The sequence below is a fragment of the Gregarina niphandrodes genome, assembly GCF_000223845.1.
Source record: "Gregarina niphandrodes unplaced genomic scaffold scaffold00029, whole genome shotgun sequence".
NCBI lineage: Eukaryota > Apicomplexa > Conoidasida > Eugregarinorida > Gregarinidae > Gregarina > Gregarina niphandrodes.
In genome coordinates, this window is record NW_011645798.1 from 67253 (window position 1) to 78645 (window position 11393).

At 46.6% G+C, this 11393-nt stretch overlaps 6 protein-coding genes across 6 annotated transcripts; 3 read left to right on the top strand and 3 right to left on the bottom strand.

Moving 5' to 3' along the window:
- Positions 1-60: 60 nt before the first annotated feature.
- GNI_121070 (putative transmembrane protein) lies at positions 61-2289 on the top strand (the record flags this gene model as incomplete). The annotated part of the gene is made up of 2 exons (XM_011133550.1): positions 61-344; positions 540-2289. 2 exons carry the CDS (start codon positions 61-63, stop codon positions 2287-2289), a joined length of 2034 nt encoding a protein of 677 aa, XP_011131852.1.
- A 135-nt stretch (positions 2290-2424) lies between these two features.
- On the bottom strand, positions 2425-2851 carry GNI_121080 (hypothetical protein; the record flags this gene model as incomplete). Its single annotated transcript, XM_011133551.1, has 2 exons — positions 2425-2494; positions 2556-2851. The coding sequence occupies 2 exons, from the start codon at positions 2849-2851 to the stop codon at positions 2425-2427; spliced, it is 366 nt and encodes a 121-aa protein (XP_011131853.1).
- A 525-nt stretch (positions 2852-3376) lies between these two features.
- On the top strand, positions 3377-4975 carry GNI_121090 (zinc finger protein; the record flags this gene model as incomplete). The annotated part of the gene is made up of 2 exons (XM_011133552.1): positions 3377-4538; positions 4701-4975. 2 exons carry the CDS (start codon positions 3377-3379, stop codon positions 4973-4975), a joined length of 1437 nt encoding a protein of 478 aa, XP_011131854.1.
- A 235-nt stretch (positions 4976-5210) lies between these two features.
- On the bottom strand, positions 5211-6392 carry GNI_121100 (putative 26S proteasome subunit; the record flags this gene model as incomplete). Its single annotated transcript, XM_011133553.1, has 1 exon — positions 5211-6392. One exon carries the CDS (start codon positions 6390-6392, stop codon positions 5211-5213), a length of 1182 nt encoding a protein of 393 aa, XP_011131855.1.
- Positions 6393-6592: 200 nt separating this feature from the next.
- GNI_121110 (DNA polymerase) lies at positions 6593-10150 on the top strand (the record flags this gene model as incomplete). Its single annotated transcript, XM_011133554.1, has 2 exons — positions 6593-7022; positions 7071-10150. The coding sequence occupies 2 exons, from the start codon at positions 6593-6595 to the stop codon at positions 10148-10150; spliced, it is 3510 nt and encodes a 1169-aa protein (XP_011131856.1).
- A 67-nt stretch (positions 10151-10217) lies between these two features.
- Positions 10218-10946, bottom strand: GNI_121120 (putative N2227-like domain protein; the record flags this gene model as incomplete). Its single annotated transcript, XM_011133555.1, has 2 exons — positions 10218-10432; positions 10541-10946. The coding sequence occupies 2 exons, from the start codon at positions 10944-10946 to the stop codon at positions 10218-10220; spliced, it is 621 nt and encodes a 206-aa protein (XP_011131857.1).
- Positions 10947-11393: the final 447 nt, after the last annotated feature.

Sequence of the window (11393 nt, forward strand, 5' to 3'; positions counted from 1 at the left end):
TTTAAGGGCGGCGGCTTCAATGGACACCAAGGTACTCTAGGCTCACAAGATAAACTACCCATGACCGGAGGGGACATGGCCGACCTACTTATCTTCCTAATCGAAGCAGCCAACACCTCATCTACTGATGGTAATCATGAAAGCCCATTCCCTGAACTCCCATCTGTCGCCGAACAATTCACCAAACTACAACTCAAATTAATGCAAACGGATATACTTGCTATACTTGAAAAAGATCTCAACGAAGTCTCTAATAGACATATACGCGAATCTAAACCACTTGGAGCAAAAGCTTTTGAATATGGAATAGAAAAACAGACTTACCAAGCCCTCAAATTATGGAAGTAAACATCACATAGGGGAAACCATCACACAGGGGAAACCATCACACAGGGGAAACCATCACACAGGGGAAACCATCACACAGGTGAAACCATCACACAGGGGAAACCATCACACAGGGGAAACCATCACACAGGGGAAACCATCAAACCGGGGTGGGTAACAGTGACGTTGTGGGGTAATAGTTGTTTGGTTAGTGCTACTATAAGTGGTGTGGTGAACAACAAATCGTTGTTAGGATCAGTTGAAGAGGCAGAACGGGGTTTTATGATGAGTTTGAACGAGGCGAAAAACCGTCTGAGAAGTGCGAATTGTGATTCTGTACGTCGATGGTGTGATATATTCTTGGATGATCTAGTTTCGAATTTTCGATTGGCGGTGGAGGAGACGATTGGTGGTCGTCCGGAAAATGAAGTATCATTGAAGCGAATTCTTAAGAATCATGAGTTGCCGATTATGCGGAAATTCTACGAGCCATTTAGGTTCGTAGGGGTATCTCATATGCCGGAGGGTGCGCCGCCCCATAATCTGTCCGGAGCAGGAACAGTGTCTATGGGTACAGGGTCTGTACTGGGTACAGGGTCTGTACTGGGGACAGGGTCTGTACTGGGGACAGGATCGATCCAGATTCCCGAGTGTTGTCAGGTTACTGAAAAGATGTTCCGTGAGAGGCTGGAACTAGCTGGCGGAGAGATAGAACGAGAAAACGAGCGTGTGGTACACGCGTTGATGGAGGAATTGAATGCGGAAGTGAACCGAAAATTCCATAGTTGCGTTTCCATGAGTTCATCTGAGCTGGTTTCTATCGAATTGAACGAGTTACGCACGCGTTTATACGGTTGCAAAAACGCTGCTTTGTTCGTGTTCGATTCGGAAATGAAGGAGCTTGGATTGTTGAACCTGATGGTGGTAAGGAAGAGCACGGCCCAGAACCGGTTGGAGAACGAGGAGGAGGGCATTGTGAACCAATGGGCAAATAAGTGTCGCGAAACGGCGCTGGGCTTTCTGACAACGGCGCAGAGCCGTTATCGAATCGATATAAGAAGGCAAGTTTCGCTGCCCGCTACGGAGGAGGAGTTGCAGGCAGCGATAAAGAAGATGGGCGACCAGTTGGTGGCTGATTACAATAAACAGGTCATTTGCCATGATACAGAATTTGGATTGGAGTTCGATCAGAAATTAAAAGAGGTAATGGACAGCGCTGAAGAGGATGCAATTCAGGCAAACATCAAGACGGTTACGGACATTTTTTCGCCGACATTGCAGCAATTACGGGAAGATATGCATAGTCGAGTTGGGGAATTCTTTTGGCTACCGTCCTTCGTTAAAGAGACTGAGGTGCAAGCTCAGAAACGTATTATCGCCGCAATGGAGGGTGCGAATGCACACGCAAATGCACACAATAATGAAAGTAGAGGGAGCGAACGCCCCATCGTAAGTCCCAACCTCGTAAGGCAATCGGCCAAGCGTTTCTGTGATGATTCTCTCCAGGAAGCAAGACAGCGTATCAACACTGCAGCTGTCACAAGACTGGTTAACCTTGGTGTCGCCGCTGGCCTAGCCTTCAGTGGTGCCCGGAACCAGAATAACGGCCGTTCCATGTACGGATTGCTCTTCCTTGTCCTCGGCGGCATTGTTGCACTCGGCATTATTGCTGAACTACATGTCACCATCGCCCAATCCTACCTCAAGAACCTCTTACCACTAGACCACTGGGCTGCACTCACTGTCGGTGCCGGACTTGGCTCCGTTATCGCAACCACCATCTATTGCTGTCTTCTAAACTATACTAATCCCTCATCTAACCTCACGAACAAAACAATCAACGAACCACCCGAATTCGTAGAAGGATACTACATGCAAGACACCGCTCCACCCAACACCAGTCGTCGTACCGCCCCCGCCCAAGTCTACAGAAGCAGCCATGGGTGCAACGGAATACACTGACCTACTACCCGTCCGTATTATGCTCATGGCTATACCCGTGTGTCCATCACACACGTGTGTGCAACCTACCACCCGGCCACACCCTGTGTGTGCAACCTGCCCCTTAGGTGCATATATCTGGTTGGTAATAGTAGTTTAGTTCTGTTTAGATTTCAAAAGAGACTTAAGCTCTGCGTGCACCAAAGGATTAATGACAGCTTGTCGCCTAGATAAAAGAGGAGGTGTGTAGGAGGGGCTTGGGGGAGGCTTGGGGGAGGGGTACGTACGCCAAGCTGTGTGTTGCCTGTGGCTTCGGCTTTTCTTTAGTTATCTTCTGGTCCGCAATGGTTTTTTCATCAGCAGTAGTCTTTTGATCGTCCATGGTCTTTTGGTCTTCCGGTTGAGTGTCTTCTCGAGTGACCGTTAGCAGCTGCTTCGAGAGCCGCAGCGTTCCGTCTTCTTCGCGCACCTGTTCGCTTTGCATGCGTCGGCGCTTAAAGTTTTCCTTCAAGGCACGCCGCTGATCCATATCAGCCGCCTTACGACTTTCCTCCCCTTCCAAAAGTCCTTCCGACACGACCATCAGCTCGGTTGCTCGGAGCAGTCGCCTCCCTGCCTCAACCTGCTTTCGAAGATACTCAGTCAGCGAACATTCTCCTTCCCACTCGGCCAGATCAGCCAGACGGAAGGCCGAGTTGTTACAGGCCCCAGGGTCGCTTTCGGTCTCAAAAGGAACGTAATCTAAGTCTCGATTGGTCGACGTGGTCTAAAATCTATTTTTTGTCCACACCCTTCGTGCCCTCCTGGTGACCTTACGAATCACTCAGGAGTCGGGGCTGCGATTCAGCGACCCCCTTTGTCAGAATGGTCGCCGTCTCGCTTAGTGCCTGCAATTTCCAGATCTGTTTCATCCGAATTTTATCCGTCGTCGGCACGCGTTGTGATTACAGGTAAAAGGTGGCACACGGGTCGTCGTCACACTGGTGATGGGTCACTCCGGTGGTGGTCAGGAGAAGAATTGGATTTTAAAGAGATGTCTTGTAGGACTAACTTAGGCTATCGGAAACGACTGGAGTGGCTTGGTTTGTTCCCTGTTTAATTTTCTGTTATGAGGCGTTCCCTATCTTCTGCAGAAGAGTCAACGCGGCCGTCTACGGCGGCGGTAGCTATGGGGGGTGGCCGGAATGATAGTGGCCAGTTCTTTAAAACCAAGATGTGCCCGTTCTTCTTGAAGTGTCAGTTGAAGAATCCCCGGTACAAGAACCAATTCGCCGTCAATGTCGGGTGTCTGGAGGGGACTTGCGCTAACGGTGACCCGTGTCGGTTTGCTCATTCATTGAAAGAGCTGAGACCGCTACCTGACTTAAGTAAAACAAAACTGTGCAGTAGCTACAGCAAACGGGTGTCCTGCAATGTACAAAATTGTCCATTTGCACATTCGCCTCAAGAATTAAGGACAAGCAGCTCCGTCTTCTATAAGGTGAGCTTGTGTAATTTCTACAAGAACAATAGATGCTGGAATGGATCGAACTGTAGGTTCGCTCATGGAAATGAAGAACTTAGGGATCATCTGGCTGCGGCCGCGGCTGCAGCGGGGAACCTTGGTCCCCCCATGGGACACGACCAACTCCTCAACGTTGACGACCAATTCGACGCCAACGACCAACTCAACGCTTACGTCTTGGGTCCTGGCCTGGAAGGCTCTAGACCAGTCTCCCAAACCGCGATAGAAGATTCTCGCCGGGACACTTCGGCTAGCTTCGCGATGACTGGACTAGGCACAACCAACCATGGGCAGGGGACATACGGTTCCAGCGGTATTGGGCCTCTGGGGTCTGGAGCACCTCCAGGGTCTGGAGGCCATCTGGGGTCTGGAGGACATCTGGGGTCTGGAGGACGCGGGCACGCAGCTTTCAGGTCTCGACGTCTCGGGTCGGGGGTTGCCTATCGGGACTTACGGATATTGAGTACATCGAGCCGCAGCGATCTCGCCAAAGAATTCCACCAAGACTATGTTCATGACATCGGTCATGACATCGGTCATGACATCGGACATGATGTCGGACATGACGTTGGTCATGACGTCAGTGTTAGTCATGCTTCTCTTGATCATAATCTTCTTCAGGATAAAAGTTTACAGGATCGGGACAATTTGGGCGCAGCATCGGAGGCCCGTCTACTCGGCTATTTGCTGGATAACATTAACTCTGAAGCTTCCCTGGTTAATCGGAACAATTCCAGGGTGGGTAAAGCTGGAACGCAATCACAACGTGAGTCTCAGTCACAACGTGAGTCTCAGTCACAACGTGAGTCTCAGTCACAACGTGAGTCTCAGTCACAACGTGAGTCTCAGTCACAACGTGAGTCTCAGTCACTGGGGTCCAAGGCTTGGTCCCAGACTGCCCACGCAGGGTCAGCGGTTTCACTTGTAGTGTCATCAGCAGTGACTTCTACCACTTCCGGTACGCCGGGATGCTCCTGGTCTTCTTTGAAGCAACAACCGAGAGGCATGTTTGAGGAGCCAGTGACTCCTGGCGCAGAAAAGTTGGCAGTGCCTTCCATCGGAGGCCTCTCTGCCGCAGGAAGCCGGAGTACCACACTTGGACTGGCTACCACACAGCCTCCCGCGCTGTTGGGACGCGATGTGTTTGAGGATGCTGCCCAAGCTGAAGCGATACTGAAGGCTGTGTTGGAGTACGGAATCTGAACAGGAAAAAAAACGGAGTACTTCCGAAATCTTTCGGCCAATAGAAGGCTTAGTTAGCTAGTTAGTTAGTTTCAAATCAAAGCGAGTTCATAACCAAAAATAGTACTACCCAATCGATAAGGGAGACTACTTTACTTAACCGGACTCTTCTGGGTCACCACCATCCGGCTGTTCTGTTCGTGGGGGAAAAAGATGGTTCTCGTGGGGGAAAAATATGGGACGTTTCAGGAGCAGGTTAAAGCACATTTAATGTAGCTTGTACCGTTGGTGAAAGGTCACGCATCTGCTTAACAGCGGCATCCATCTTGTTAGACCAAAGAAGGAACTGTTGGGACATGTTGAGAATTTTATCGGCGTCAAGAACTCTTGGTTGAAGTTTATGGAATGTAACGACATTATCTACTGCATCAATTTTGCCTGAGAGTAAGCCTCGACGCATGAGTGATAAGATGAAGAGTTCCACTTCTTCTTGAGGTATACGGCAGATGTTGGAAACTTCCTCGAATGTAAAGAGCCTTTCGGATTTCTTAAATGCACTCTCCAATAAGGCAAATGATCGTAACTTGGACTCAATAAGGCTCAGATATCCCGGAGTAAGACCAAGCTGTTCTAGCTTGGAACTTCCCCCCTCGTTGCCGGCATATTTCTGGAGAAACAGCTTATACATGTCATAATCACCATTGTTACAAATTACGACAAGATCTCGCCAAACGTTTCCGTCGTTCTCGTCATAATACTTGCTACCGGGAGAGATTGTTTTCAAAATATCCTCTTGCTGCAACAAATCGGTAAACGAAAATACATTTGGCGAAAGCAAGGTCGCCATGCATAAATCCTCAGCAAGCTTTAGGTCGTGTTCTTCGGAAATTTGCTGCGGTCGATTTTTCAAATGTAACATAGCGTGTTTGCACACACGTGTGTAATCCTTGCGCTGCTTATGAATTTCGCATAAAACACGGTGGTAAATCGCCTCCGAGTAATTCTTGAGACCGAAATTACGTTCCACCTTGGCTTTCACGCCATCCATCATCTCTTCTGCTAACTCTAGACACCCACCGGGCCTGTGGTGTTCGGAGGGCAAAGAGTCTTGCCCATCTAAGGCTAATAAATGCATTGCGATGGTTGACGTGAATGAGATTGTATTATCATCAGACAAACTAGACAACGGGAACCAATAGGTCATGAACTTCAGACCAATTACGCCAACCCGAATCAAGGACAACTCACTTGCAAGACGCAATAAAGATGTGTTATTATAATCGCCCATGTTGCCGTGGAGGACAACTAGCATCATCCGCATTTTGTCGTCTACGGATAAGGATTTTGTCTCACCTTTTTCGTCCACATTTCCAGGATCCTGAGGACTTGCTAGTCTCTCCAGTATTTCAAAGACTTCGTGATATCGTCTAAAGCACATGTTCGTAGCTTAATGTTTGTTTTATGCACATCTGCCGGTCGACATTGAGCGGTCAACGTTGTTGCTTACTTGTGAGCGTGGTGTTCTTTGAGTAGAGCGCCGTCCTGGCCGAGGTTGGAGGTTATCAGCCATTCGTCCAGTGTAGGAATATCGTCTGCGGGTCGAATAGACTTGATGAGTTCGTCCATTTTAAAAAAGAAATGTCGCCTGCAGAGGGAGCGGGGGCGCGGACCGGCAATGTCCAAGGGGGCGTGGGACGGTACTACGTGACGGCCGAGTATTCCAAGCCATCGGACGTGACCGAATTCTTCCCAGACGTGGACTTTGGCGTGAAGACCAGCCACATGTTCGGTCAAGTCAAAACGGCGGGGGCTACCGCTAGGAAACGGCGTCTGGGTAACGGTGGTGGCGGCTCCCTGTATGAGGACACGGACTACTTAGGGTATCTTGAACACTTAAAGCAATTCGGACGACGGAAGACTCCATGTGATCTCGGAACAATGGAAATATTCGTAGTAGATGTTAACGACATGAATATATCTTCGGAAGAGTACCCGAACCCCATTTTGACAAAATACGATGGCTTTAAGACAGGACACATAATCAGTATGACACCCGACAATCTAGTCAGTATGACACCCGACATCTAATCAGTATGACATCTAGATATGTGTTCAGATCAGCTGCCTGTTGTGATGGTGTATGGGGTTACATTACATACAGGTGTGTCGGTGTGTCTACATGTGTTCGATGTATTTCCGTATTTGTTGGTGGAATGTCCTATGAAGGTTGAAGGGGAAAAAGATTACGTGGGTGAATTATTGCGCCAGCAGTTGGAGCGACGGCTAGGTATTAATTCCCTGGCGTGTTTGGAGGTATGTGAGGGTGAGACCGTTATGGGTTATGACCCGCAGAATCATTCTCACACTTTCTTTAAACTTACATTCTTTAATTCCAGATGTATGAATGCGGCAAAATCGATGATAGAAAATCAGTTCACATTGACGTCAACTAAGAGCGGTAGTATTGTGTTTAGTTCGACCGTATATGAATGTACCGTTCCATATACGTTGCGTTGGATGATTGATCGGGATATAGTTGGTTGTGGTTGCATCCGAGTAAGTGGTGTAACAGAAGTTGCAGCGAGTCGTCGAATTAGTCGTTGTAATTACGAATTAGGCTGCATCAGTAATAGCATCATTGGACTACCCATAGAAGGCGACTATGAAGTCATTCCCGAAGGACTTAGATTACTAGCTCTGGATATAGAATGCATATCCGAGGGCTCAAAAGGATTTCCAGTACCAGAAAAAGACCCAGTTATTCAAATCAGCACGGTACTTTCACAGGTCAATCCATGTAATAATCGTGCTAAACCCAACCCTGACCAGGCCCGCGATCATGGAGGTCCTAATGAGGCACGTGGTGACATATATGACGAAGTCAGGATAATATTTACTTTGGACACGTGTGCGCCTATAGGCGGTAGTATAGTTGTATCATTTAAAGATGAACGCTGCATGTTGATCGGCTGGCGGGACACCGTGAATATACTGGACCCAGACATCTTAACTGGATACAATTTTATCAATTTTGATTTGAACTACATGTTAGTAAGAAGCAGAAAATTGGACTGTCCTAATTTCCGTAATTTTGGGCGTGTGCTACCTTCCGAAATTAAAGTACATGACAGTATGATTAATACGAAACAACTTGGGATGCACGAAAACAAAGATATCAATGTTGATGGTCGGATCCAATTTGATATTTATGAGATTATCCGTCGTGAACATAAACTGAAAAGTTATTCATTAAATAATGTGTGTTCATACTTCCTCAAGGAGCAAAAGGAAGATGTACACTACTCCCAGATGTGTGTATTACAGCACGGTAATGATGAAACGCGTAAAAGGATCGCTGTTTATTGTCTGAAGGATTCCGTTTTGGTTATAAAGCTTATACACCAGCTTTCACTGTTGGTTAATATCATTGAAATGGCCAGGGTTACGGGTGTACCTGTGAACTTGTTGTTGACTAGAGGACAGCAGATTAAAGTTACGTCACAATTATTAAGGAAGTGTAAGCAACAAAAGTATTTAATGCCGCAAATCAAGACGTCCGGTAACAACACTGAAGTACAGTATGAAGGCGCAACGGTGCTGGAGCCACTCAGAGGTTATTATGACATACCAATCGCTACTTTAGATTTCGCATCTTTGTATCCTAGCATTATGATAGCTCATAATTTATGCTACACTACACTACTACCTGATCCGGTACCTCAGTCATACCTCATAACCGACGCCGGCGACGGCGAGGTTGAAGGGAAAGATTGGATGGAAACCACGCCGGCCGGTAAATCATTTGTAACATCCAAAATACGGCGTGGTATATTGCCGTCGATTGTTGAGGACCTTTTAGCAGCTCGAAAGAAAGCTAAGGCCGAGTTGAAAAAATGCACCGACCCGTTGAAACGCAAAGTGCTAGATGGACGTCAACTGGCGTTAAAGGTCAGTGCGAACTCAGTTTACGGTTATACTGGTGCCGTCAATGCTGGGCAGTTACCTTGCTTACCCATATCAGAATCTATTACTGCGTTCGGTCGTACCATGATCGAATTTACGAAGCAACAAGTGGAGTTGAACTTTACGAAAAAAAACAACTATCCTGCGGATGCAATCGTTGTCTACGGTGATACTGATAGTGTCATGGTCAACTTTGGTGTCAGCGATGTTGGTGAAGCAATGAAATTGGGTTTAGAAGCAAGCAAATTAATTAGCAACAAGTTTATTGCGCCTATAAGTTTGGAATTTGAAAAGATATTCTACCCCTTTTTACTTATGCAGAAGAAAAGGTACGCTGGATTAAAATGGACGAAACCTGAAAAGCATGATTCAATAGACTGCAAAGGTATAGAAACGGTCCGTCGGGATTTTTGTTTACTTGTCCAACAGATGCTGGATGATGCCTTGAAGATATTACTAGTACAGCGTGATGTTTCCAAGGCAGCAAAACTAGTTCAGGATAAAGTGCGCGATCTACTTATGAATAAAATTGATATGTCATATCTTGTATTAAGCAAGTCTTTAGGTAAAGAAGATTACACATCTAAGCTAGCACACGTAGAATTAGCTAAAAAATTGAGACAACGAGATCCTACGAACGCTCCAAATGTTGGAGATCGTGTTTACTATGTTGTTATCGCGGGATACAAGAATCAACCGCAATATGAAAGAGCTGAAGATCCTCTGTATGTCCTTCAGAACAATATACCTATTGATGTTGACTTTTACCTTGACAGTCTGAAAAATTCTTTACTGAGGATTTTCGAGCCCATAAATAAGAAGCTTGCCGATTCATTATTCTCTGGTAGTCATGTTACACAAAAGAAAATACTTGCCGGTGGTAGTAGTGGTTTTAAAGGACTTGGTGGATTTATCACTAAAGGTTACAGATGCTTAGTTTGTCGTACAGTAATAAATGATGGTTCATGCTATTGTAAGCATTGCTCACAAGATGAAATGAAAATTGCGCAAATTGTACAAGAACGACAAAGCGAATATCAAAAAAAAATTGGAGAATTTAATCAGCTCTGGACTCAATGTCAACGATGCCAAGAATCACTTCATCGGGATGTAATCTGCGTTAATCGTGACTGCCCGATCTTTTATAGAAGAATTAAAATACGAAAGGATATTCAAGAGCTTGCTGATGATTCTATATCTAGAATTACTGCACAAGATCCATTAGATTGGTAATAACATTATTGAATTGTTCCAGCCAGTAGTATCATACATATTCCATCATATCATATTACATCTAGTATCACATTCCATCGTATTCCGGTCCGAGTGGTAAATCTTTTGCCGTTCTGTTGGTGACCTTACATTCATCATAAATTGACTGTGGTGACTTCTTGTCATTACGAATCGCAACAAAGAAAACACAGTGGTATAGTGTTTGCATCATGGACTTGGGACAGCTAGTATAAAATGCATCTTGCCATTTCTCTTCCTTGAATTCAAAATATTTTGAAGCAACTGCAGACAACAGAGCGGTGGGTGTGGAGAGAGAGAGTGGTGGGTGTGGAGAGAGAGGGGTGTGTGTTTGTCCGAGCGAAAGGGGTCCGAGCGAGTGGTGTCGCGTACTTGATTTGATTTCTTCGTAGCTGAGTTCGATGCTGGGTTCGATAACACTGTCAGCGAAGTGGTAGAGCAATGGTCCAAAATTGATCCAGACACCTCCAGTGGGTATGACGGTGGCGATAGTATGTATATATCTGATTATATTCTGTGCCGTATCCATAAAGAAACATGTAAGGACAGCGTCCCATGCTCCAATTTGTGTTGCGTATACTTCGGCAAAGTCTCCAGCACACATACTGAAATTACCACCACTCTTAGCCGCTTCAGTTGACTCCACATCGGGTATACGTACAACTTCCAGATGGTCTTCATGATCTCGTCGATTAGTGGATTGGAGGGCGTATGGCTGTATGGTTATGGACTCAGTTTCGAGTGCATGGTTCAAAATAAAGTATGACCCCAGCAACATGAAGTATGAAAACTCATTCCCTTGAGCGTTATATCCATTTCTTACAACCTCAAATGGCAACCGACCCAGACCAGAACCAGGACACAAAACCCATGGCCGTCGACCTCGCTCCGATTCGAACCGCTCTAAAGGTAACCATCGCCGCAAACCATCCAACAAAGGACCAAACGTCTGCTCCCGCTCCACTTGTCTCGCCGAACTCCACTCTCGAGCAAACTGCTTCAACGTACTACGTACACGATATATATTCGCAGACACACGTTCCCGACTCTCCTCCACACATTCACCATCCACCCCAGGCAGGTCGCCTCCAACTTCCCGCGCCTGAGCCACCAGAACACTCAAAAACGACTGGTTCAATTCCACAGCCTCCCGCAAACGGCCTATTCTACAACCCAATAACAATAAGGCACGGCACGGCACGGGACTGGGGGACGGGGCGTGGGG